The sequence below is a fragment of the Megascapheus bottae genome, chromosome 26 (assembly GCF_031878675.1).
Source record: "Megascapheus bottae isolate mThoBot1 chromosome 26, mThoBot2.hap1, whole genome shotgun sequence".
Classification (NCBI taxonomy): domain Eukaryota; kingdom Metazoa; phylum Chordata; class Mammalia; order Rodentia; family Geomyidae; genus Megascapheus; species Megascapheus bottae.
In genome coordinates, this window is record NC_143534.1 from 9628274 (window position 1) to 9654973 (window position 26700).

General features: G+C 46.2%; 1 protein-coding gene and 1 pseudogene across 1 annotated transcript; one reads left to right on the forward strand and one right to left on the reverse strand.

Annotated features, from left to right (window-relative positions):
* On the reverse strand, positions 1-12218 carry LOC150045915 (small ribosomal subunit protein eS1 pseudogene; annotated as a pseudogene).
* On the forward strand, positions 12067-26700 carry Echdc3 (enoyl-CoA hydratase domain containing 3). The gene is made up of 5 exons (XM_090319174.1): positions 12067-12408; positions 15539-15660; positions 17597-17694; positions 20222-20422; positions 25914-26700. Exons 1-5 carry the CDS (start codon positions 12239-12241, stop codon positions 26223-26225), a joined length of 903 nt encoding a protein of 300 aa, XP_090175300.1. The 5' UTR covers positions 12067-12238; the 3' UTR covers positions 26226-26700.

Genomic DNA, 26700 nt, shown 5'->3' on the forward strand with positions numbered 1-26700 from the left:
ATTAAAACTCTGAATTTTAAACAGATTCTTGGACTGGTGGTTCATATCCATCAGCTCGCTGGTCCTTAGCACTGGTCTCTTCCTCAGTCACTTTTCCAGAACTGCTACCTTCACCATGAAGCTCCGTGAGTTTTCCCAATTCAAACTCGGGCTTCTTCAGCATTTTTATTTTCCACACGAGGACATCATGAAGTGGATGGATAGACTGGCAAGCCTTTTCTGTGTCTCTCCCGATGCTGTCTGGAATCAGCTTGCTACTTCTTTCAAGTTATTTGTCTGCATGATTTCCATCATCTTCCTCCAGCTCTGGCGGTCCTGCTGATGCTGAGCTTACGAGGTCTTGCGGATCTGATTGTTGCGTTTGTCTGTTTTTCAGTAAAGCCAACGCAGAACAGATGAAGCAAATAACATCTGTAGTCTTGACATCCACATGAGCTTCAATCACAGTCTGTCACTTTTTGACCATGGAGCACGTTTTGTCTCGGGTGAGACGCATGCCATGGAAGCTGATCAGGAAGTTCTTGCCTGAACATCCTCAGTAATTAGCTTGAATTTTCTAAATGCAACTTCATCATTCTGTAGATCAGCAAGGCTCACTTCAAACACCCCACCCTTGAGGTCATCAGATGCGATTTTGGTTTCTTGCGTCCTCGTGACTGGTATTCTCGCAATATTTCTTACATTGAACATGGCCGGGGCTCTCACATCATACCAATCTTTCTTAGAAAATGAGTCAACCACTTTCTTCTTGGCTCCTTTTTTGCCATCTTTTGTAAGGCACTTGTTCTTACCGACTGCATTGGTGCTGGTCAGAGAGCCAAAAGGCGCTCTGAAACTTTAAGAAGAGGAGTGGCTGGCTTTAGTTTACAAACTCTTCAGGAAATGCACTGGGTCGCATGCAAGTGTATACAAATGTCATCACTAAAACTCGGTGGTTCAAAGGAAATCTCAAATAGTGGAATTCCTTAGAAAGTTCAGCAAAATAAAACAGGAGGAAGTGGGTACTGGAAAGGGGTGGGGTGGGGTCAAGGGGACTGGAGTAGAGGAATGAAGAGAAGAAGGGAAGCATACCGACAAGAATCCAATGTATATCCTACAACAATTAAGAAGAGTAAGGGAAGGAAAGGGTGGGTGGGGAGGGGTGGGATGGCTGCGTTGTTAAAAGACAACTCCTTTGTACAACTGCTTAAAGATAATTCTTTAAATCAAGAAGAGGAGGAGGAGGGGGAGGGAGAAGGGGAGTAGTTAGAACCAAATTCTTGTGACCAGAAACAAGAAGATAAACGTAAAGAAGGCAGAAATTGCTCATGAAGGCTCCAACTGATGACAAAAGATGGGGTCCCAGGCGCAGATTACACAGTCTGGAGATCCTGTCAGAGGGCAGAGCAGGCCAGGAAACCAATTCAAGCTCCTATGCAGCTTTACTCTGCAGTCATCCATTCTTGGACATGAATTTTGGAACCCAGAGCCCATGTTTCACAGTCACAATTCTCTTTTTTTCTTTTTGTATCATTTCCTGGGGCTTGAACTTGGTGCCTAGATGCTGCTCCTGAGCTTTCGTGCCCAAGGCTACCCCTCTAACACTTAAGCCACAACTCCACTTCTGACTTTTTTTGGTGGTTCATTAAAGGTAAGAGTCTCATAGGTTTTCCTACCTGAGCTGGCTTGGAATCTCGGACCTCTGCCTCCTGAGTCCCTAGGATTACAAGGAATTGAGGTTCCTGTAGATTGCAGCACATGGAAAAATTTCTCCTTCAGGACTGAATAAAATTCCACAGTATGTTCGTGCTCCATTTATTTGTGCATTTATTTGTTGATGGACACGAGGGTTGTGTCCACCTTTGAGCTGTTGGGACTAAGGCTCAGTGGAATACAAATCTGTCTTCGAGTTCTTGTGGGTATATATCAAAAAGAATTGCTCTTCACAATGCTGTCCCATTTTACAGTCTCATGAACAGCACAGAAGTGTTTGCATTTCTCCATATTCTCACTTGTTATTTCCTGTTCTTTTGTTTTGTGTATGCCAATACTGAGGTCAGAATTCAGAGCCTGTGTGCTCACTTGACTTTATCGTTCATAGATGGTGTTCTACCACTTGAGCCATACCTTCACTTTTGGGTTTTTGCTGATTAGTTGAAAATAAAGAGTCTCATGGATTTGTCTGCCCAGGCTGGCTCCAAACCTCAATCCTCAGATCTTAGCCTCCTGAGTAGCTAGGATTACAGGTGTGAGCCACAGAGCCCAGCTTGTTTTGTTTTTGTAATATCTATCCTAATGGTTATGAGGCTATGATTTCTTATGTGGTTCTACTTAAATTTCAAAAGTTGACCCTGCCTTTTCAGGGTACCCACACCAGATGCTGTCTAGAGGCTATTTTTGTCTTTTTTATGGGAAATATTTGCATTAGCACTGGTTTTTTTTTTTTTTTTTTTTTTTTTTTGCCAGTCCTGGGCTTGAGCTCAGGGCCTGAACACTGTTCTTGGACTTTCTCAAGGCTAGAGCTCTACCACTTGAGCCTCAGCACCACTTCCGGCTTTTTTCTATGTATGTGGTACCGAGGAATCGAACTCAGGTCTTCATGCATGCTAGGCAAGCACTTTAACCACTAGGCCAAATTCCCGGCCCCAGCACTGGCACTTCTGAGACTCCATATTGGGCAGCAACAAGAACGAGTGCCATTTTCTTCATGCTTAGGGGCCAGTAGGTCCTGGAGGACAGTCCTCTGGGTTGGTGGTCAGTGGCACTGTGTATCATGCTAGGCAAGTACAATGTCATCATTTCTTGTGTGCTGGGGTGGGGGGGGGGAGGAAGAGAGTGGAAGTTCAGCCTCACTGTCACACTGGGTTGTTGAGTTCTTTAACCTGTGCCTCTTAGCCTTTGAAGTTTAAACTCTTGGGACTCTAAAATCCTTTTTCTTTCCAAAAAAAAAAAGAAAAGGAAAAAGAAATCAGCGCTTACAAATAAAATGGGCCTGAGTTCTTAAATCATGAACTCTGCTCTGAGTTTAGATGTTCCTTTGAAACTCGTCTAGCTGCTTTGTTCGGCCTGGGTTATTCCTGGGTGTCCCTTGGTCTCCCCAAGGGCAACAGAGTCCAGGAGGCTGGACTGGGGTGACTAGGGCAGCCCTCATGTCTGTCATCTCATTTTCCAGCCACACAGAAAGCATGGCCTGGTCTCCTGCGCCACACAGGTGTGTGTCCTTTCGCTCTGTGTGCTCTCCCTCCAGGACTGGGAAGGCTGCCCCCTTGGGCACAGCAGCCAAATACACATGGCAGGTTTTTGAAAAAAAAAATGAGGAGAGTGGGATGGAGGAAGAGAGAAAAGCAGTCTAGGTGCCACCAGGAGATGAGACTGAGAGCCAGGTCTGCTGGGGGCAGGGTGGTACACAGCAGGAAGGAGCATGGTCAGGGAACCCCTTCCAGATTCACTCTCTGGCAGACCGCGAGGTTTCTGAGGTCAGGCTGGCTCATCCTCTCCATGTCCCTGTTTCCACTTCTGCTGAGCAGGTGGTAACCACATTACAGCGTATGTGGAGGAAACAGATGCATACCCAGGACCTCCCACAAAGGAGGAGTGGTGGGGTCTGGCCCCTGGAAAGTCAGATGATGCAGGAGAACAGGGGGGTCTGAGAGGACCGGGCCCTGCCCCCTATCCTCTCTGGGAGAACTGCTTCTGAGAAAGTAGGAGGTGAGCAAGCTGAACCAGGTTCATTTCTTTCAGTCATGGAAGCTGCCCACTTCTGCACAGGGCCAAAAGGAAGCTCTGGGCTTCCTTAGGACTGACTTTGAATTCCAAAATGTTCTCTCTTGAAGTGTCCTCATCCATGTATCCATTCTCCAGTTTCATCGTCTTCAGAGTGGCTTTACATTGCTTCAAACGAAGCCAATACCCAACACAGAGGGTGGGACCGTTCAGAGTGAGCGGAGGTTGGGGCTGTGAACCCAGACCCAGGACCATCCCCCACACCTCAGTCCTCAGTCTCTTCCAAAGCCCCAGGACTTGGCAGTGAAAACAACCCAAACAGCTTGGTACTCACCTGAAGATAGCAAGTAGAATCACCCCAGAAGGTGAGAGTGTCAACCTAGGGCTTGATTTCAGGCATCATTCATCATGGACAGTGGTGTGCTAGGGGGAGCCATGTGAAAGCAGGTGTGCCTGCCATCCCAGGAGGATAAGAAATGGGCTGATAGAGTGCAAAGGAAGGAGGCTGGGTGTGGAGGTACACACCTGTAACCACACCTGTTTAGGAGGTAGATGCATGTAGGAGGATCATGTTCTAAGGCCAACCTGGGCCAAGTTAGTGAAAGACCCTGTCTGAAAAGCAAACTGAAAAGCCCAAAGATCTGGAGGCCTGGCTCAAGTGGTAAAGTGCTTGCCTAGCATGCACATTGCCCTACAGCAGGAGGAGGGATCTTCTAGTAATGACTTAAATGTATCTGGGTAAATAAGGTATAATAAAATAACATCATGCTATTAAAGTCATTTGTTGGAAAGCAAGTAGCATCATAGAAATATTTATAATTTATTGAAAATATTCATAATTTATAAATTTTATAATTTAAAAGGGCTGGTTACAAGGTATCACACTATATTACTAATTCCAAGTTTATACTATAAGCTATAAAAAACATATTTAGAAAATATAGATAAGTAATAAAATGGGACCTCTCTATTCTAACCCAAGATCTAGTTAAAATGGATTTATTAGTAACTGAATGGACTATAGAAGTTCACCAGGGTTCTTATGATGGGGATGAAGTAATGCTTACATTACTCTGACTAGACAAGGTTTCCCCAGAAATGAAACTCAGCCCCATTTTTAATCTGTGTGGTAGAAAAGCTGAATAAGAACACAAGGCCCTGAATTCAAATCCCCAGAAGTCCCAGAAGTGAACGAGAGAGACAGAGACACAGACGGAGACAGACAGAGACAGAGAGACAGAGACAGGGGCAAAAAGAGAAGGGAGGGAAATCAGAGTGAGAAAGGGAAGGAAGAGAGGTGAGAAAAGAAGCATATTCAAAAGGAGAAGTAAAACTCTAGACCAAACAAATTTCATGAAAAAGATTTGCCATCAGCACACTTGCTACTAAAAGGAGAAAAGGATGCTTTTATTGCAGGTAGGAGAATTCCTCAATTCCTACAAATGTTTTAACGGGGTTTGTTTTGGTATTGAAACATCTTCTCAGTACATAGTCCAGGCTGATCAGGGAGCCCAGACGAGCCTGGAACTCATGATTCTTCCCCCTCAGCCTGGGATTTCAGACACCACACCCAGCTCACCCATACTTTTAAGAAGCCAGAAATTTGGATCTGATGAGAAAGCTGAAATGCTATGTTCTGTTCCTGATTTACATTCTGCACCTCATCTGCTCTAACTAGCAATTTCTCCATGGAAGAGAAAAGGGATTTGGACGCCAGCCCCTCCCCTGCACACAGCTCCCAGCTGGCTCCCCTTGCAGAGTCAGAACTGGGAGGACAGGGCCCTTGTTTAGAGACAGCAGGTATGGTGGTGCTGAGTGAAGCTGTTTGGGGATTTGATTTTCTAACGCTCTTACTTTTTTCAACCGAGTTGTCCTCTAAATTCCTTTGACTGTTATTCACAGACAATTCAACCAGGAAGACCGAATTCCAAAGGAAGCCCTCGTGTCTCTAAAATCACTTAGAAACCAATATAGCCAGTATAGTGGAAGCAGCTCTGCGTGGTTAGGCTGTCCCCTTGTGTCCACAGAGGGAACTACCTTCCTAGTTCTCTGAAACCTCAGAATAATTTTATCAATAATTCATAGTAACTTTGAGCACATTTAAAGCATCTGTGTGGAAGATATAAAAGAGGTCAGAATGTGTACCTAACCCTGAAAAACTTTTAGTGTTGCAGAAAATAGTAGACACATAGAAGAAACTAAATTCTAATAAAGAAATGGAACATGACAAAAGCTTCTACATTGCTAGGGGAAACATATACCACATGCTAGAAGAAGGTAAAGTAAATTCCAGCTCAAAGGCATGAGAAAGGCCTCAGAGACTTCATTTTGATGTTTGCTTCAAAGACTGGACATCACATAGAGCCTGTTATTCATTCACCCAGGAGATATTTTGGCAGAATAAAATCAAATCATCAAAATAGACATGTGTGGTGCCTACAGAAGGAATAGTGAGTTGTGTGTTTCTGATGTGTAGATCTATACAAGATAATAGCACAAATTGAGATCAGAAAGGTAGGAAAGCTGATGGTATAGTGGTGTTCACCTGTGACCTTGACACTCAGGAGGCAAGGAAGGAAAAGAAAGGATGGTCAGTTCAATGCCAACACAGGCTACATGAGATGTCTTGGGCCATGGATGTAGCTCAGTAGTAGAGCATTTGCCTAGTATGCCCAAGGCTTGGAGTTCAATCCCCAGGACTACAAAAAAACATTCCTTGTTTTAAAAACAGAAACAAAACACCTTGTACACACTGACTCTATACAGTTGATTCTATCTCAACAAAGATAAGAAAAAGAAACTGGAAGGAGGAAAATGCTAGTATGAGGAGGGCAGGGGTGGGAACAAAAGACAAAAAAGATAAGGAATAGTCTCTGCTGGCCTTGTAATACTATAGTCAGGGCAACCAGCCTGGGTTTTAAAAGCCAGGGGAGCTGTTGAGAACTGGATCCCACCTGCAGTTTAGAAATACCACTCTGGGATGTGTGGAGTATGCTCTAGAAAGGCTTCTGTTCCCTGCAACCATGACACTATGTGTTTTTGTTGTTGCTGTTCTGCTTTTGTTTTTGTGCCTATATTAGGGCTTAAACTCTGGGCCTCATGTTCTCACTCAGCTTTCTTCTCTTGTGGCTGGTGCTCTACCACTTGTGTCACACCTCCAGTTTCACTGGTTAATTGGAAATAACAATCCCAGATTTGTCCACCTGAGCTGGCTTCGAACCAAGATTCTCAGATCTCAGCCTCCTGAATAGCTAAGACTATAGGTGTGAGCTATTGACTCCCGGTTTCATCATCAGTTTTTATCACTTCTCCTTGCCCCTAACTTGAAAGGGTTGTTTGTTTAAAAACAAGATTTCTTAAAAAAAAAAAACCTCAAGAATTTTTGGTAAGTGCGAATAAAAGGAAATTCATTTCATTCATGCAATTAATAACCCCTTCATTTAATTGTTAAATACATTTTCACCCAGCTTGAGGCATGGATCTTTATAAAGAAATTTAAGTTTGCAAAAGACATTTGGGCAGTGACTGCTGGATTATAAATAAACTATGAAAGAATAAGACTGGAGTATTTAAAAGAATCAGCAAGGTCAAATGTTGTGTCTCACATCAACTACTTGGGAGACAAAAACAGAAGAATCAAAGTCTAAACAGATCTCCACTTTATCTCAAAAAGGAAATGCAAAAAGGCCTGGGAATATGGCTTTAATGAGCCCCTGGGTTCAATCCCCAATGCTGCCAAAAGAAAAATGAAAGAAAGAAGAGGAAAGAAAAGTAACTAAGGCTGCATGTAACTTTTCCTGGTTAGCCAAAAAAAAACCTCGGGGGGGGGGGGGGGGGGCGGGGGAGAGCACTTCAAAACCAATGCATAAGAAGCAAAGATCTACCTTTCAATTTTCTTTCACTGGTACCCCAAGGAGGTCTAAATCTTCCTTCCTGCCGACATCAAACCCAAGACACCAGGCTGCCTAGAACAGTCCTTTTATGCTGTGTTATTTCTGCAATATTCTGCACCCACCTGTGGGTCTTTAAACCAATCCCAAAAGGAAGCAAAGACACATTCACACAGTAAAGACACGAGGCCCAGGGAAGGAGCCCATAAATCAAAAGCCAGAGGGAAGCCTGCTAGCAACCTGGAAATCAAATTGTGTCAGGGAGAAGGGCCGTGTGGAAAATAGATGAGAAGGGCACTGAACAAGAGAGAAGAAAGATGAGCAACCCTTACAAAAATTAATGAGAGGCAGAGGAGGCCCTGAGCAGCAGCGTAAATTTGCCGAGTCTTGTACTGCTTAAGGATAGACTAGCGTTTCAGAGAGTTATATAATGTGATAGCCGTCCATCTCTGCTTCCTTCTTAGTGCATTTACCACTCTCAGAACTAGTCTCCAGGCCCTGAAGGAAATTAGGGCGAGGAGGAACAGGCCTAGCAATTCAAATGAGAATAGATGCCTCCATCCATAGCGCCAACCCCTCAGTAACTCTATCACTAATGCCCTCATAGCAGATCAAACCTCAGTGGCTGAGCTAATGTCTTCCTGCTCGTTCAAAGAGATAACATGTGTTAAAGCAGCAAGTACAGGCACTGGCACAGAATGGCGGCCTCCATAAACAGAGCCTGCCATTGTTAAAAAAAAAAAAAGTTGTTTCAACAATTTTCCATTTCATCTACAAGGTTCAGGCACTGAAGTCTTTGCCTTTTCTCAAAACCCTTGACCTCCCACCCTACATGTTCCAAGGCACAGATATACCAGCCATGGATTAAAAATGTTTAGGAAAATAAATGTAGCATTTAGAGGGGAAAAGGTGCATGTATGGAAATACCACAATGAAAACCGCTCATGTTACAAATGTATGTTAACTCAAAAAAAAAAAAAAAAGACCCAAGAACTTGTTGTTCCCCATACTTTGCTCAATCAAGGGAATGCAGTGGTATGTCAGTAGTGTTTGCTTTGCTTTGCTTTTTTCCCCCCGGGCAGTAGCTGGAGATTGCACTCATGCATGCTAACACGCAGTGTACTACTGAACTACACTCCCATCTCGAAGTCTTCCAGAGGTGATTGAAAGTATGTAAGAGGATGTCCATCATCAGACAAGGAAATCAAGCATCCACAGACTGGTGGTATCTGTGGGTATCCTATACCCAATTGCCTGTGAATATGAAGGTGTGACAGGACACCACTTCTCATTCTCAGGATTTGAGTATGAAATAACCCCCTCAAAAATCACTCCTGCGCTGAAAGCTTAGTCCCCAGATGGTGGCACTATTGCAAGATGATTGTATCCTGAATGCTCCAACTTCATCAACGGCTTAATCTAGTGATACGTTTATAGCTGACGAAGTTAAGAGGCGAGGCCTACCTGGAAGAAGCAATTATATTTCCTTTGACGATATATCTTATTTCCAAATACTTCATCTCTCTCTCTCTCCCTCTCTCCCGCCCTTCCTCCCACCCTCCTTCTCTCTCCCAGCCCCTACAAAGTAAGCTTACCCTCTGTCACGATGCACAGCTCAACATGCGATCCAACAATAGGTCCCAACAAGCATGGACTGAAACCATGCATCGAAATGAATGAAGCATTCTTGCATCTCAGTTCTTCATGTTAAGCATTTTCTCACAGAAAGACCAAGTGACTACTGCAAATAAGTAATGGGGCATTACTCCAACTCCTATGCTGGGATGGAGTGAAAACGTGCGTTAGTCACTTTATTGGGACTTTATTGTTTCTCAACCAAACCTCCAGGCCTCCAAAGTGAAGTGGATCTTGATGACAGATGTCTTCCAGGGAGGAACTTTGGCCAAAGGGGGCGAGCACTCCGATGAATCGTTTGGATCTTAGATCCTGTGCAGCATTTGCAGTTCCAGATATGATTCCGAACAGATATGACACAAATGTGTAACTACACAAATATCTATGGTTTATGGATGAACTCAATTTCTATCTCAAACCTTTATTCTGCCTACTAACAGAAACTTGATCTCAGCCAATTTAGCATCGTACTCCTGGTCTTGCCTGTTAAAACCCAATAGTAGAGGTAGTCGATGGTATGGTGGCATTGCCTTCTTCCAAACACACAGAGGTGTATTCTCCCCCAATATGCCTGAAGCTGAGCTGCTTTGGCAAATTGCAGGACAAGTATTAAATGCTAGTTCATACTTTCCATTCTGTTCCTCCCCCACCCGCCCCACCATACACCCTAGTAACCAGCAACTTCTCACAATGATCTCAGCATGTGAGCTTCCAGCCATTTAGTAACAGAAGTGAGTCTTTATCATTTGAATCACTGACATTTCCTAATTATTTCTGGGAAGATTCTAGTATGCCTAAAGGAAACAGGTGTTCGCTTTGCATTGCTATAACAAAATACCTGATAGTCAACATAATAAGGGGAAACATTTGTTTTGGCTGATTTCAGAGCTTTTGGATCATGGTTGCTTGGCTCTACTACATTGTGTCTATGACATAAGTGTATTATAGCGGAAGTGCATGGCAGAGGTGGCCAGGACACAGAGGGAGGGAAGGCAGGACCAAGGTCCCAACTTCTTCCAATGACGCCCCACCTCTTAAAGGTTCCACTGCTTCTCAACAGCTCCAGGGGCCCCTTTGGAGGACTTCGCAGATCCCAACTGTAATGGAAACGATGTGATCCATGCAAGATGTCCTTATTATAACATGTTATTTCACACACCATTTCTAAGTCCTTTTCAGGGACAGCAACCAGTTTTAGTATTAGACTGAGCCATGAGAAACTATGTGGCATTCAGGCCCATCTGCTAAATGTTTAATGAGTTCCTTGCTGATTTACCAAAGAAAAAACATCTTGGTTGAGGCTTCCTACCATGTCCATTCCCAAATCCCCTCAACCGTTGACCTTTTCTCCCTTTTCCTCTAAGTCCTACTTGAGTACTCCCCCCACTAAACCTGGAAAATCTTAATGTCATCCCAGGAAGCCTTGTTCTGACTTTCTAGATGCTTCCCCTAAACTACTACTGATGGCATATATTGTTTCTACCTCCCAAGTGCTGAGCTTTGAAAACTCTTAAGTCAAGAACTGCCACCTTTAGGTCTGAGTTCTGCTAGATCCTCTATTCCTTTTAAGCAATGAATGAGGAATATACCCAGCTTTCTGAATGGAGCAAGGATCAAAGAGATGGAGTGAAATGTAGAGGGAGTGGCAAAGTGTTGTGATATATATGGCCCTTTTATTAATTATCATCTTTGTCCCAGTTCCTTATGGGAAAGGGTACTGGTGATGGTATCTCTGCTAGAGACAAATAAGATCTTGAGAGCCCAGATCACTTATTCAAAGCTCTCTACTTTGAGAAATCAATACATGCAGGAAATAACTACCCAGTTGCAATAATGATTGTCTGGCCCTGCTCAAACTTCCCTTTCCATTTCGAGGTGTACACTGTCTCATGCCAGCAGCCCCTGAGATCGTGAAAGGGATTCCCTGTCTGCCCTGGGCACCTTTGAAAAACCCATGCTAGCCGGGAGTTTGGCCTAGTGATTAGAGTGCTTGTCTAGCATGCATGAAGACCCAGGTTCGATTCCTCGGTACCACATACATAGAAAAAAGCCAGAAGTGGTGCTGAGGCTCAAGTGGTAGAGCTCTAGCCTTGAGAAAGTCCAAGGACAGTGCTCAGGCCCTGAGCTCAAGCCCAGGACTGGCGGAAAAAAAAAAAAAAAGAAAAGAAAAACCCATGCTATACATATGGATCCCATGGGCCTCCGTGGGAAAAGGTGCCATCTTCGCAGTCAACATCTGAGTAGGACACACATCAACTCTAATCGGCCATCACCAGTGCTTCCTGTGGGTGATGTGCTAGAAGCAAATTCATAGCACAGCTTATGGCGCTCACCACCCGATGACATTCATTTTGCTAATCCAGGTCTCCAGTACGTTGGATTGGGGTGCATAAAAAAACGAACCAATCAATTTAACCAGCCATCCAGGGAAGAAGCTTTTTGTATGGCTTTTTCGCTTATGGCAAAAAAAAAAAAGAGGCTGAGTTCCATAACCAGTACTGGCGCGTGCATGCGCACACACACCCAGCCACCCAGATGCAAACAGGGATGGAGCCCAGGCCACCGCCAGGCACCTATCAGGAGGTGGAGCAGGGAAAGCCGAGTTTCAGGGCAGGGATTCCGGGAGAACCACTGTAGCCCGAGAGGGCAGGCGTCCTGGGGGCGGGGCTTTCGGGGCGGGGCTTTCGGGGGGCGTGTCTCTAGGGGGCGGGGTTTGGGCGTGCCTTCTCGGGAGGGGCTTTTCCCCGGGGGCGTGTCTTCCTGGGCGTGGTTTCCGGGGGCGTGTCTCTTGGGCGGGGCTTCTCGGGTGGCTGGAATGAGGCGCCGTGGGGCGGGGCGTGAGGCGCTGGCACTGGTCCTGCGGTCTTCGCGAGGTCTAGGCCTGCTAGCCTGTTGTTCACCGCCCTGTCCCGTCGCAGCTGCTGGGCCCCGGGGGAGAACCAGCGCCCCCAAGGCGTCCTGAGCCTGCGACCGGACCGGATCGGAAGGCATCAGGCCGGTGTCTGGCCGCCATGGCCACCGTGGGCGGCCTGCGCGCTTTCCGGGCACAGACGCTCAGGTGGCTCCTGCGCGGCCGGTGGACCTCGCTCCCCGCCGGCGTGTGCAGCCGGGGGCTGGCCGGGCCCGGGAAGCGGGCGTCGGAGCCGCGGCCCACCAGCACGTGGCAGCGGGACGGCATCAGGTCAGCCCGCAGGCCGTGTGAGGGCTCTCCGGGGGCTGGGGGTACGAACCCGGGGGGGGGGGGACGCCCAGAGGAGACCGGCCACCGCCGCCACTGGCCAGGGGTGACCCGCTCCACCGGACCTGGCTGTGGACAGCCCTGGGAGTGTGCCCACCGCTGCCACGGCGTGGGAGAGAACCCCTCCCACGCCTGGCCAGGCGCAGGGTGGAGGCAGGCCTGGCCGAGCTGCTCCTGAGCTGGCCCCGGGGGCAGGCGTGGGGGCAGGTGAATAAATCAGGGAAAGGACACACTGCCCCGAGTGCTGCCCTTTTGCACAATACGCCTTAAAAAACAAAAAAAAGAAGATTCAAACGGACACTAAGTGATTGGAATACAAGCTGGGAGGGTTTCCAGTCCTAGGTAGGGCCTGGCCATGATGTTTCTTGGTCAGGACAAGGGTACAAAAAGGGGTATGACTGCATATTGAAGAGTTACAAATCAATCTATTCATGTTCTGCTCTCCTACCTGACAACTGTCCCTGTCTAGGACCCAGAAGGCCGTGTGTGACATTTCAATCCTCACTCACACTCCTAGGAGTTTATATAAAAAAAAAAAAAAATGAGGTAGAGGCAGTCCCTGGCCCAGAGCTTTTAACAAGCTCTCCCAGCCTCTTCCTGTCCCCTACACCCCTCCTTCCTGCTGCCCTGCTAGGATTACAGGGGGGGGACCTACTAGCAGCTGCTTCTTTCTTGCCTGTGTTTAAATGATGATTCTGCTCTCTAAGCTGGTCATAAAACAAGTCTAGTGGCCTGCACCTGTCATCCCAGCACTTGGGAAGCTAAGACAGAGGGTCCTGAGTTCAAAGCCAACCAAGGTTACAGACCAATTTCAAGGCCAACCTGGACTATACAATGAGACCCCGTGTCAAAAAAAAAATAATAATAATAATCAGAAACCTGGCTTCAGGAATGGCACCCAGATGGCCAAAGATGGCAGATTGAATCCTCTAGAATTAAACATGAATCAGTAAGAGAGGTGAAGGGAGTGGCCTGTCATAAATGTTAGGAGCCATGTAGTGGGCTTGAATATTTCAGTCCCCTTTTCAAAGCTGTGCCCAGAGCAACTACAGTCTTACATCCTCAAGAGCTGAATGTTATGCCAGGCACTTGGCATTTGGTACCCCTAATTATTACAGTGTCTTACAAGAAACCATTGTCTACACTTCACAGTTAGGAATCAAATGCAGAGAGGTGACAGCCCAGAGGTAGTGTGGCCAGGAGTCAGAAGAGCTAAATTCATTTTCACCCGTACTGCCCATCCACTGTGCTCAGTGGAATTAGAGTGGGAGCTTTGGACAACAGACATCCAGAGTTAGAACACAGGGAGCCATCTCACCCGAGCCATGGGTGAAGTTGCCTGAGAGGAATATGTAGGGTGGGAAGAGGGCAAAGATGGACATAGACGATTGTGCCAGGAAAAGCATCTAGAGAAAGAAACAGAAGAGAAGGAATATGTTCCCAGAGGAGACAGATCCAGACGGTCAATGGATTTAGCCATGGCAGTTGTGAGATTCATTTGGTGGTGGGAGAGGCAGCCAGTCCCTGGAGTTGGTCCATAGACTCAGTAAGCTCTGGGGTGGGGTGGAAGAAGAGAGAGCCTCCACCATATGCATAACATGCACTGAAGGATGATGTATGCCACCCAGACACAGATGCTTCACATGCCAAGGACATTTAGGCCCAACCCTTTTGCACAGTTTTTCCTAAAGCTTTGGAATTTAATTCAGGTTCAGGTCACCTGTGGAATGGCAGCTCTTTGCTATTTACCACAGCATGCACCCTCATTATTCTATGGAAAGCTTATAGATAGGTCTGTCACCACCTCTCCCTCCCCCCCCCACCCACCAAATGGAGTTATTTTTGTGTCAAGCCAGAGATCAGCTTCACAGCCATCTGCAAACAGTAATAACACTGACATAGTATTCCAAAGAAAATGGCTGTTCTTATCCATTGAAATAAATTCAATCATCAAAGTTGTTTCCCTTCCCCCCCCAAAGAAACCATGGCACAGCATGCCATCTGTAGCCAACCAAACTGACTACATTGCATAAAAGAGGAAAGCGGATACTTGTGTAGGTGGAGACTGACTGAGAGTATAAAATCCAGAACAATAATCTGTGTTTGGTTCATTGCCCATTTCTTAAAATGGCAAAAGTAAGACATTTTTTTTTATGGAAGGCAGTAAGAGGATAATGCAGGCTGTGTTATTCAGAGTATGAGATCCTTTAAGGTTGTGAACAGGCCTTTGAAGACCAGTTTTTTGTGAAATGTGCAGGAGAGACCTTTCATTGTATGGTTTGTCCTTTAGCAAACCTCCCATTATCCACACAAATTATTTTTACAGAATCACAGGAGGCCACTGGGCACTAGTGGCTCATGCCTGTAATTCAGGCTACTCAGGAGGCTGAGATAGGAGAATCAAGGTTTGAAGGCAATCTGGGCAAGAAAGTCCATGGAACTTATTTCCAAATAAACACCAAAAAGCTGGAAATGGAGCTGTGGTTCAAGTGGTAAAGCGCTAGCCTCAAATGTAAGACCTAAAGGAGAGAACCCAGGCCCCAAGTTCAAGACCCACTACTGGCACAAAATAAAAGAGGGAGAATAAGGATTACAGGAGGTTTCTATAAGACAGGTAAAAAAAATGCTGTCATATATACATATTGGTAGATGTACTTCGCTACCTTTGGGGTAAATAGGAAATTTGGGGGAGTTGTTTTACTCTTGGCTCCTTTCCTAATCTCATTTGAACCACAAAGCCAGGAAGTAAGTTGAAGGTGGCAGGTGTTTGTTAGATCTGCTGGTGCCTGCGACTGTTACTCAACTCACATCCTTTCTAGGTGGAGATGACCCGGAGATAGGGGTGGGGAGAGAGGGGGAAAGCCAGATCAAGGGGTAACAAAGAAAAGCCAGCCTCTTGAGTCCTCTGTTCCTTGTTTTGACTTAGCTGTAACTCTGGATTGCCGACAGACTTTCTAAAGTAGTAGCTTTCTTCTCTTGGCTTTTAAGACAACTCCACAATTAGAGGAATTGCAGGGGTCCCTGCTAGTTTTGACTGCTACATGACCCAGGGATGATAGAATGTTTTTCACAGGAACATCGTCTTGAGCAATCCCAAGAAGAGGAATGCGCTGTCACTTGCCATGCTGAAATCTCTCCAAAATGACATTCTTCACGAGGCAGAAAGCAAAGATCTGAAAGTGATTATCATTTCAGGTATTTTTCTAGCCCCAGTGTTCTGCAAGGCCTAGAAGAGGTTTCTCAAAAATTTTCTTTAGTTAACTGGAGAAATCATCTAACTCCTTTGGAGAGCATTTGTTATGGAAACCTTCTGTTACTGAGGACTTGGTCCTGACACTGGGAGTTATGGAAGTTGTGGCAAAGAGGGTTAGATGCTAAACATGGCAGCATTTTGCTGTGTTGGATTCATCAAAATCATAATCGGAGACAGGGCTGGAGCTCAGTGTACAGCACTTGCCTAACCTGATTGATCCCCGGTGCCTCAAAACAACCAATGTGATCAGTTTCTTCACTGACCTTACAAAATAGTATTAATCATTAACCTCTTGGTAAATAGCCAAGTGTCAGCCAAAGCCTGCTGCTTTGACATTTGACTGGTGTTTCTTTGCTGTTCTCCCAAGCATTGCCCTGATACCTGCAAGCTTTTTGTTTGTTTAATGCGCTACTCCTGGAACTTGAACTCAGGCCCTTTATACTCTTGCTCAGCCTTTTTCACTGAAGGCTAGAGCTCGACCACTCAAGCCACACATGCTCTTCGAGCAATTTGCTGAATAGCTGGAAATAAGGGTCTCTCTAATTTGCCTGGTCTGGACTGGCTTCATAACTCAGTCTTCAGATCTCAGCCTCCTGAATAGCTAGGATTACAAGAGTGAGACACTTGTACCCAGCTTTCACGCTTGTCTTTAATAATGCCAGGAAATTGCCATATTTTGCTTTTCTTCTTTTTCCAAGAATTTTTTTATAGAATTATCTTTTCAGGTGATACTAGGGTGGTATAAGTAGTAAGGTAAGGTCAGAATCTTCAAGCCAACCCCCCCCCCTTGTTTGCTTGTTGGTTTAATTCAAGGCTCTGTTTCTGGAGGCAGACACTCAGAATGTTGCCTTCTTACCAATGGATAAGCGGATTTTTTTTCCAACTGTTTAAACAATGAAGGAAAAGAAAATAGAACTAGTAGGATGTAGCAGCTAGGTGAGGTGTAACCTAGAATGAGCAGAGGCAGCTCATTTCCTCACCTGTAAAAAGGGTGACATTTCCTGTCAAAAGGCTGAGAGTGGTGGCTCATTCCTGTAGTCCCAGCTGCAACAGGAGGCAGCTGTAGAAAGATGGAGGCTGAGGTTGCTGGTCCAAGCAAAAAAACACCTCAAGGCTCAGACACAGCACTTACATCTGAAATCCTAGTTACTTGAGAGGTAAGAAACCAGGAAAATGGCAGCTCCAGACCAGCCCAAGCAAAGAGGAAGACCCTGTCTCAAAAAATAACCAGAGAAAAAAGGGCTGAAGGCATGGCTCAAGGGGTAGAGCATCTGCCCAGCAAGCAGAAGGACCTAAGTTCCAACTAGAAAAGAAATGGTGTTGGGTTGAGGAAGGGGTATATGAGAAAATGTTATCAGCCTATCAGCAGAGGGGCATTTTGTTCTTAATGATGGTGACATCAGCCACACCCTTAGTTCTCTCCTTTATAAAATAAAGACCTGTGCCAGGTGGTTCTGTTCACAGTAACCTTCCTGATTCAGCCATATGCCATGCCTGATGGCCTGATAGATTTAGAGGGACCTAAAAGAGTTCATTTACTTAGGCTACTTGACTCGCTCCAAAACCAAAAGCAGGAGAGCAGAGGGACAGCTGTGTAAAACACACCTTCTCCTCTGTCCTAGGAACCTCTTGTGTCACCACACAAGGCCATGGGTTCCCAGCAGGAACTCTCAGGACACAGATGGCTCCCTCCCCTTGCATTTTCACCACAGTGACTCCCAAGACACTTGGAATTACTCTGGTCAAAAGTGGGCAAGACTTCCGCCAAGTGCCGAGGACATAGATGGGGTGGGTTGTGAGAGCTGCTTTGGAAGTGAATCTCCCCCTTCTGTCTGCTGACGCTGTTTTCTTTTCTTTTTCCATTGGACATGTTTGCAGCCGAGGGGCCTGTATTTTCCTCGGGTCATGATTTAAAGGAACTAACTGAGGAACAAGGCTGTGACTATCATTCTGAAGTGTTTCAGACCTGTTCCGAGGTAAGCCAGGATGAAGGTAGGAAGCCATCTTTGTTTTAAATTCTGTGCTAGCTTCCTGCTTTACAGATAAAGTTTTTTGTTTTTTGGTTTTTTGGGTTTTTTTTTTTTTTGCCAGTCCTGGGCTTGAGCTCAGGGCCTGAGCACTGTCCTTGGACTTTCTCAAGGCTAGAGCTCTACCACTTGAGCCTCAACACCACTCTGGCTTTTTTTCTATGTATGTGGTACCGAGGAATCGAACCCGGGTCTTCGTGCATGCTAGGCAAGCACTTTAACCACTAGGCCAAACTCCCGGCCCCTACAGATAAAGTTTTATCCACAAGACATAGCTACAGAAAATTCTGTGGCCAGTGGCAGGTTCTTCATTCAAGCAATTACTTGGCTAGCGCGTTAAAAAGTAGCTGGTGCCAAGACTCAAATCTGTAATGCTAGCTCTTTAGGAGAGAGGGGTTGGGTGGATTGAAGTTCTAGACCAAAGAAAGTTCTGGGAGACCTCACTGCAACAGAAAAAAATGGGGCATGGTGGGGTGCGCCTGTCATCCCAGCAGGATACCTAAAACAGAAGGGTTGCCATCTAGGCTGGCCAGGGGAAAAATGTAAAAACCTATTGCAGAAATAATCAGAGCAAAGAGGGCTGCAGGTATGACTCAAATAATAGCCTGCCTTGTAAGCGCAGAGCTCCCCAGTGGTTAAAAAACAAAAAGTATCCATGGGTCTGGGTATGTAGCTCAGTGGTAGAATACTGGCTGACATGTACGAGGCCTGGCTTGTATAACACACACACACACACACACACACACACACACACACACACACATTTGTCATTTCTCAGATGGCCCACAACACTCCTCAAAAGCATAGTATATAATAAACCAAGCAGCTTTAAACGCAGTCGTGAGGACAGGGATTTTACCTATAGAATGGGAATCGGCTCTGAGTAAACGCATGATTAACCGATTTCCTCACTGGACAAACATCACTGAATGAACTTAACACATATACATACCTAGCTGGCAGAGCTGCCCCACATCTGGGCTACATGGCTCATCAGAACTCCATCAGATTCAGTCCAACACCAGAGACCATGATACAAGCAAGAGAAGATGGGCAGCTGTCGGCTGCCATAACACAGAATACGTTTTTGTAGGAAACTTTCTTCTTAGAAAGCACAAGTCTACACACTGAGAAGCTAAGGTTGTAGCTGAGTGGTAGAGAATGCATTTAACATGTTTGTGGCCCTGGGTTCAAAGCCTGGCTTCAAAAAGTACAGTATAGTGGCTATACATAAATCAATGATCACCAGTTATTATCCTTGTTGAAAATTATGTACTATGCATTGTCACATTGCTACACCTGCTTAGGACCGACAGCACAGAAGATTTGCTTACACCACAAACCATGGAGCAATACATTTCTGACACCTTAGGTACTCATCTCAAGAGGGTGGAGAATAGCAGTTTGAGGTCAGCCTGGGCTGAAAAGTCCAAGAGAGTCCATCTTCAGTTAGCCAGCAAATAAAAGGAGGACTGGAGGCATGGCTCAAATGGTAAAGTACCAGCCATGAGCAAGCAAGAGTTCAAGGCCCTGAGTTCAAGCCCCAGAACCACAGGAAAATGTGATCTGCACTTGATCCAAAATGTTGTTTCGAAGCCAAAGATGGTATAATTAACTATTTTAGGGGAAAAAGAAAACCTTAACTAATATCAAAGGTTTAAAGATACCTTAGGCAAGTCTCTTCAAATCAATGAAGGTCATTTTCTCTGAATTGCTGTCTTGAGGAAAAGCCCAGATATAGCTCTTATCTCCCCTCCTTCCTTGCCAAAGTCCAAAGAGCAATAATTTAGAAATTGGAGTTGCCATAGCAACACAATCTGTTTAGTGTATCATAAAAACAAATAAGCTGCAAAAATAAGTTAGGGTTCTGGAAATTCATGGTGGCAGGGGTCACAGCAGCACTTTGGCTGCTCCTCTCCAGGCCAGTGGCTCTGTGTAGGGAACTTTGTTTATGGTGAGGACCCCAGGGTGCCCCCTCCCTATTTTAATAGAATTGGGAGAGTAGGCAGGATTGCAATTTGAGACGTAATTACTAAGGAAATTGCCTTCAAGTCCCTTTCCTACCTTAATTTTTCAAGGAAGCATCAGCTACCAATTTCAGACTTTAACACGATGGCTTCCCATAGACACAGGAGAGAAGAATTATTTGTGAAGCGTTTTAGTTGCGCCCCAGAGACAAAAATCTATCTGAATTGTTCCTCCGCAGGGCGCAGGGGAAGCAGCCCGAGGAGATCACCACTTCCCAGACACAGCTGGGTTCTGACTCCACTGCCACCCCTCAGCCCTTGCCCAGACCAGCTCCTTCCTGGGGGTGTTTTCAGAAACCAAATTCACCCAGTCTGCCTCAGAGCAGATATTTAATACACGTCCCTGCCTTCTGCATTTCTTTCATCCCTTGGTCATAGACCTGATGAAGTAACACACAGGAAAAGTGCTCAGGTTAACAGTGCTCCTTGCTCTGTGCTCTGTCCTGCAGGTGATGATGTTGATCCAAAACCACCCCGTCCCCATCATCGCCATGGTCAATGGTTTGGCCACGGCTGCTGGCTGCCAGCTGGTGGCCAGCTGTGACATCGCAGTGGCCAGTGACAAGTCCTCTTTTGCCACACCTGGGGTGAACATCGGTCTCTTCTGCTCCACCCCCGGGGTGGCCTTGGGCAGAATGGTGCCCAGAAAGGTAACTTAAACTTCCCTCCCACTCTTCTCCCGAGGTTTCAGAACGAGCTGACTGAAAATGCCATGTGTTCCAATGTCCCTTCTGGTGTCAAGCACATTGTGGCCATCTGCCCTCTCTCCCCCTCCACCCCGTGGAACCTCCTCCCCGCATCAGTTTGTGAACACACACACACATTTCGATCCTGCATGCTCCTCAGCTCTGACCAGTTGCTGATTTTGACTTGTTTTCTTAAAGGCATGATGCTTTTGCAATTTTATTTAATCCGAGGCACAATTCCATGGCACTGAGTGGTCGCCTGTAAGGTATAGCAATGTGCTGACATAATGCCAGTAGCAAGAAGGAAGGGTTGTACTGCTGGCTAACTAACCACTTGCCAATAATCCTTCCTTCTTGTTCTGGAAATGATTTTAAGTAGCTGATAGTGTCAGGTTCACAATGGCTGGAATTCAGGAACATGAATATCTCATGAGTGGGATGCTAAAGCTACCCAGGAAAGAGCCACGTTACAAAGTTATCTTGTCACGACTACAGCACAATCTATTTTTGTTCATGGTTTTCTTCCTACCTCTGACATCAGAAAATAGTATTTTCTGAGCATCCCTTGCATAGAAGCTATCAGCATCCTTGTTCTAGCAGAAGGGTATCCTTATTCTCCATGGGAAATCCTAAAAAGCAGGCAATATTATAGATTCAGCTAATAAGGAAATTGCTTTCTAGGGCCAGATGTGATGGCACATACCCACTGTTCTAGCTACTTGGGAGTCAGAGATAGTATCTTGGTTTGAAGCTAGTCCAAGCAAAGAAGAGAGAAAGAGAGAGAGAGAGAGAGAGGGCAACTTTACGAAGATCCTATCTCAAGAAAACAAACTGGCATGGTTAGTGCATGCCTGTAATTCCAGCTTTTTGGAGGCAAGGGTAGAAGAATCAAATTGAGGCTCACCAGAGAGAAAAGCACAAGTCTGTATCTGAAAGTAAAAATGACTGACTAGGGTTGTGGCTCTAGTGGTCCAAACCTCAGTACTGCCCAAAGGAAAAAGGAAAAGAAATTGTTTTCTAAAATATGTTATCGGGGGCTGGGAGTTTGGCCTAGTGGTTAAAGTGCTTGCCTAGCATGCATGAAGACCCGGGTTCAATTCCTCGGTACCACATACATAGAAAAAAGCCGGAAGTGGTGCTGAGGCTCAAGTGGTAGAGCTCTAGCCTTGAGAAAGTCCAAGGACAGTGCTCAGGCCCTGAGCTCAAGCCCAGGACTGGCAAAAAATAAATAAATAAATAAATAAATAAAATAAAATATGTTATCTATTTCAGCAACAACTAGCAAAATTAGCAGTTTCTCACATGCCTAAGACCTAAAAGAAATGCACTCAAAGCAAATCAGACAGTAGGGCCAAGAGGTTTCAGGAAGGACAACTTCATTTTGTACTACCTCCTTGTCAGTGCCTGTAAAAAATGAGTACTTTACAGACCAACACCCCCACGCATACACATTTCTGGAAGTGAGAGCTCCTCACTGCAGAAGGTGACAAGCCTGCAACCAGAGGGCTGTTTTACATTGGGTCAAGATAGTCATCTTAAATAGAAATTTCTTACTAGAAGCACGACTTAAGTGGTAGTGGAGCCTGCCTCACAAGCGCAAGGCTGAGACCAAACCCAAGTGCTGCCATGAAAGAAAGAAAAGGAACAGGAGAACTCATTCATGGTTGATAAGCAAACCTTTGAAATCATGGCTTCTCAGACCCGATTCTTAGAAAGTTAAACACCATATCTAGTATAGTCATCAAAATTTAAATCTGATTCTGAGAGGATAAGGAAATGTGAGGAGAAAAAAAATTAAGCCTGAAAATACCACAGAAGCCTAAATCTCAGAGCCACCTGGCATAGTTGTCCAGTGGGGCAGATGAATGGACAAGGACATTGTAAAAACCAAGGACAGTTTTGTCAAGGACAGGCTTTATCAGAAGATGAACGGAGAGCCTGCTTGATTGTCCTACTCAGGTTCAGAAGACGGTTTGTGGTGAACAGTAATGGCTCATTAGTAATGATCAAATGATCAATAAAGAGGATTTGGTAGAGGAATGATATGTCAACATTGAAGCCGCAGCCAGGAGTCTAGATCCACAGGCTCTGACCCGTGTGGCGTGCTTAGAGGGGAAACGTAAGATCCATAAAGCTCTTGATCTGGCTCCAAGCACCTGGCTCACGCACAGGTCCAGTTACGTGCCTGGCATGGATGTGCCCCAGGATCAACCTCAGGGCCACACGCAGGTGCTTTTGTAACCTGGCCTGGGCAGACACAAGCTCGTCCTTGTCACAAAGACGCCATGTGTAGGCCTTCAGTGCCCCCTGCTGGTCACCTGAGACTCTGCTTTGTGCAGCCTTCCTAGCCAAGCTGGCAGAGCCTGAACACCAGTGGTTTCTTCATTTCACAGTTCTTCCCTTTTCACATGCGCTGAATAGTGCATGTCCACTGCCACATGGAAATATTCTGTCTAGTGCAGCTGCTCCCTCCCTGGGCCAAGCTGACCTGTCAAAGAATACAGAGCTGGTGCCTGGAGGCACTGGAAGAAAACCAGAACCCTTGTTCTACCTCTTTACCTATTTCTAATTTGTGTGTCTGTCCAATCTGCTTTCCTACTAGTCTAACAGAGACAGCTTTCTGAGCCGGAAAGTGTGTTGGGTAGATCTCTGCTGCTCAGAGCACTTCCCTGGCTAGGGTGAAATTCAGTTTGGGGTCTGCCACAGACCTGTGGTAGTCACACTGATCATGCGGGAAGCACATCTGAGAGAACACACAGGTATCTAGGAGGATTTAGAAGCCAAGACTCCCTGCCAGCAGGCTTCCCCTCACCATGGAAGCCTGCAGGGCTTTGGTGTGCATCTGAATACACCATGGCTCTTTCTCCCTGTATCACCTCACCCCACTGTCCATTCTCCCCAAGAGACAAAGACCACAGGTTCCCCCTCTCATGCTCCTGCTGGTGGATGTTCACCAAACCATGGCATCGGCACTTGGAGTCAGGGCTTGGGGTATGGCTAGGTTAAGGAGCCCTTGTACTGGGATTTGTCCCTTTTTAAGGGACCCCAGATGGCTGCCTTGCCTGTTTTGTCCTAATGTGAGGACCCAGCTGCTGCCTCAACTTCGTAAAACCAGAGTTACACACCAGGCCCAAAGTCCTGGAGTCCCACACGTCAGAAAAGAGGTGTACCATGTGTGGCACTGGCAAACCACAGGAACTCAGCTCTTCAGATCGTCTTTGACCATCTTTAGTGTAGACATGAGCTTTAAGTAAAGAACCAGAGCAGGGAGGGAAAGGTGTGCGTAATTATTAACCAGGCCCAGTCACAGGCAGACAGCGGTGGTGGCAGGTTGGCCTTGCCACTGTTTCAGGATAGGTCGGGTGGGGCCAGGACGACTGTAATCTTAGTCCTGGCTCTCTGAGGTTTCTAGAGAAATCATCACTGTCATCTCTTGAGGAGCTCAATCTGGCTCCCATGAGCCCATGCCTCCTGCTCTAGGGTGCTGGGGATTGCTGTCTCCCCAGGAGATTGCCCTCCTCTGGGGGAGGTCTGTCCTGGGAGGCTCACTGTTGCTGGGGAGTAGTTTCAGTCTGTCATCACAAAGATGTCATTGACCACTCCTGTCTTCCCTGGAATCCAAGGCGATTTAAAGTGACTCCAGAGAGAATGGCTTAGATCAAAGCACACAGCAAGGAGGCAGCAATGTTACCCCTTCCTCCTGCTTCTATTTTATGAGCCCACGTAAGGAATCCATGCCTTTCTTACTTTCCAGCCTCTCTGTTATATTTTGTTAGAGCAGCCTGAATGGACTGTGCCCATCCAAGAAACATGCACAACGTCCCATCTATCACCCCTGAATGTCAACATCATAGTCACAGATGCAGCTGGATAGAGATGTTAGGACTAGCCACCCCCTTTATTAGGCACTTACTGAATATCCAACACTGTATCGTAAGCTTTCCATCTATTATCTCTAACCATCACAACACTGCAGGAGAGAAATCCCATTGCTAGATGAAGAGACAGACTGAAAGGTCGCATAATTTATCAAAGGTGTTAGTTAGTGGGGCCAGGATGGTAGCCTAGTGGTAAAGTGCTTGCCTCACATGCCTGAAGCTATAGGTTCAATTCCTTGGTACCACATACTCAGAAAAAGCCAGAAATGGTGCTGTGGCTCAAGTGGCAAAGCATTAGCCTTGAGCAAAAAGTGTACTGGGACAGTGTCCAGGCCCTGAGTTCAAGCCCCAGGACTGGCAAAAAAAGGGGGGAGTTGTTAGTCACTAGCAGACAGAGGGCTGGGACTCCAGTATCTCTGATTTCTAACCTTGAGTTCTTCCTAACAAATTATCTGACATATGGGTTAGGCCACGGCCTCAAATCCATTTTATTATGCTTGATGCGGTATCCCTAGGAAAAAGCATTAAATTACCAACTTTTTGGGGTGACTCAAGGGGTGTTACCCTGAAAGGCAACATGAGCTAAATAGGGAGAAGGTGAGGGTTTATTCTCTTCTCTTTCATGTGAAGCTCTCAGGATCTTATTACATAGAAACTCAAGTACTAAGTAAAGATCCTGCTAATCATTAACTGGTTTCTTTTCCTAAGAAATATTGTTGGTTCATCTGTCTAGACAAAAATCCATATAAATCAATATAGCAATAAATAATATAACCCCCACCTCTCATCCCCAGGCAGACACGGAAGCTGCAGCTCAGAGTGGAGAGTGAATTTTGTAGTATGATAGAAAGCCAAAGGTGGGACCAGAGCCCAGTCCAGGCCTTGTAGCCCTTGACCTTTCTCCCTTTCTTTTCCATGGAAAAGGAGCCCCTTTCTTGGGCTTCCTTTCCTGAGCAGTGCTGATTCTGCTAAGACCTCGTTGAGCTTCTGAGCTAAAGGTCAAGCACCAGCTTACTCATACATGGAGAGCCCACCCAAGTTTTGTCCCCATACCGGCAAAGAATGGTGCAGGGCAGGCCCAAGCCCTTCTTGCTCACCATGATCCCCTGCCCAGCAGATTCACTTCACACAGAATGGAAAGAGGACGGGTGGGCAGATCTAAATGAAACCTACTGGTGATGATTAGGACTTTCTTCATTGCAAGTCAGTCCTGTGTAATAATCTTGTGGTGGCAGGAGGCCATGGGCTTTGCTGTGGTGACATTCACAGGGGCCTCTCATCAGATGCTGTCCTGCACTCGGCCCTGGGAAGAGGCAGATGGAATCTCTCACCCCAGCTGGGCCACTGATCAGATCTGTGGAGATGTGCTTCCTCTTCTGAGCTACTTGAGTATTCGTGGCTCGTGAAAGATCTAATGGCATCTCTGGCAGGAGGCCAGGTGTTGACGTCAGCACTGGAGGTGATAGATGATGTGAGGAAGCAGATACCTGGGTAGAGGTGCAGTGAGTCGGGAGAGGGAAATGGATGCCATGGGATAAGAAGAATACCTTCATGACCTGACCTAACTCCTCCCTCAGGTGGCCTTGGAGATGCTTTTTACTGGAGAGCCCATTTCTGCTCAGCAGGCCTTGCTCCATGGGCTTCTCAGCAAAGTCGTGCCAGAGGAGCAGCTGGAGCTAGAGACCATGAGAATCGCAAAGAAGATCGCCTCCTTGAGCCGTCCTGTGGTTTCTTTGGGAAAAGCCATCTTCTACAAGCAGCTGCCCCAGGACCTTAAAACAGCCTACTGTCTCACCTCCCAGGCCATGGTGGACAACCTGGCCCTGCAGGATGGGCAGGAAGGGATCAAGGCATTCATCCAGAAGAGAAAACCCATCTGGTCGCACTGAGTCAGTGTGTGGACAAATGGGGCAGCGGGCAGTGCCAGGAAGCTCCCTGACCTCACCCTCAGACCTTGTCACACCACTGCCTCTGGGCTGTGACAGAATACAGCCTGCTGAGGTCACTGCCACAGCAGGTTGTCTATAAGAAATAGCCACAGTTCTATGGGAAGGGCATAAAGAATAAATGAAACGCTGTCCTGAGGCAAGATGGTGTGGATGCGAGGGATGGGCCACTAGGGTGGAAAGCCTGGCGTCTTATATGCCTTTGCCCAGCACCCTGCACCCGCACATAGAAGGTGACAGCCTGACTCAGTGTGTCCTTTTAGGTAGACCCATCCTGCTTGCTCATTGCAGGTGACACATTTCAAATCTCCACAAGATGTAGGCCACATGGAAAATCTTTGTTCCATCAGGGAATAATCATACCCGTGCCTTTGGAATAAGTTCCTATGATTTTTAATAAATTCAATGTTTACAGGGC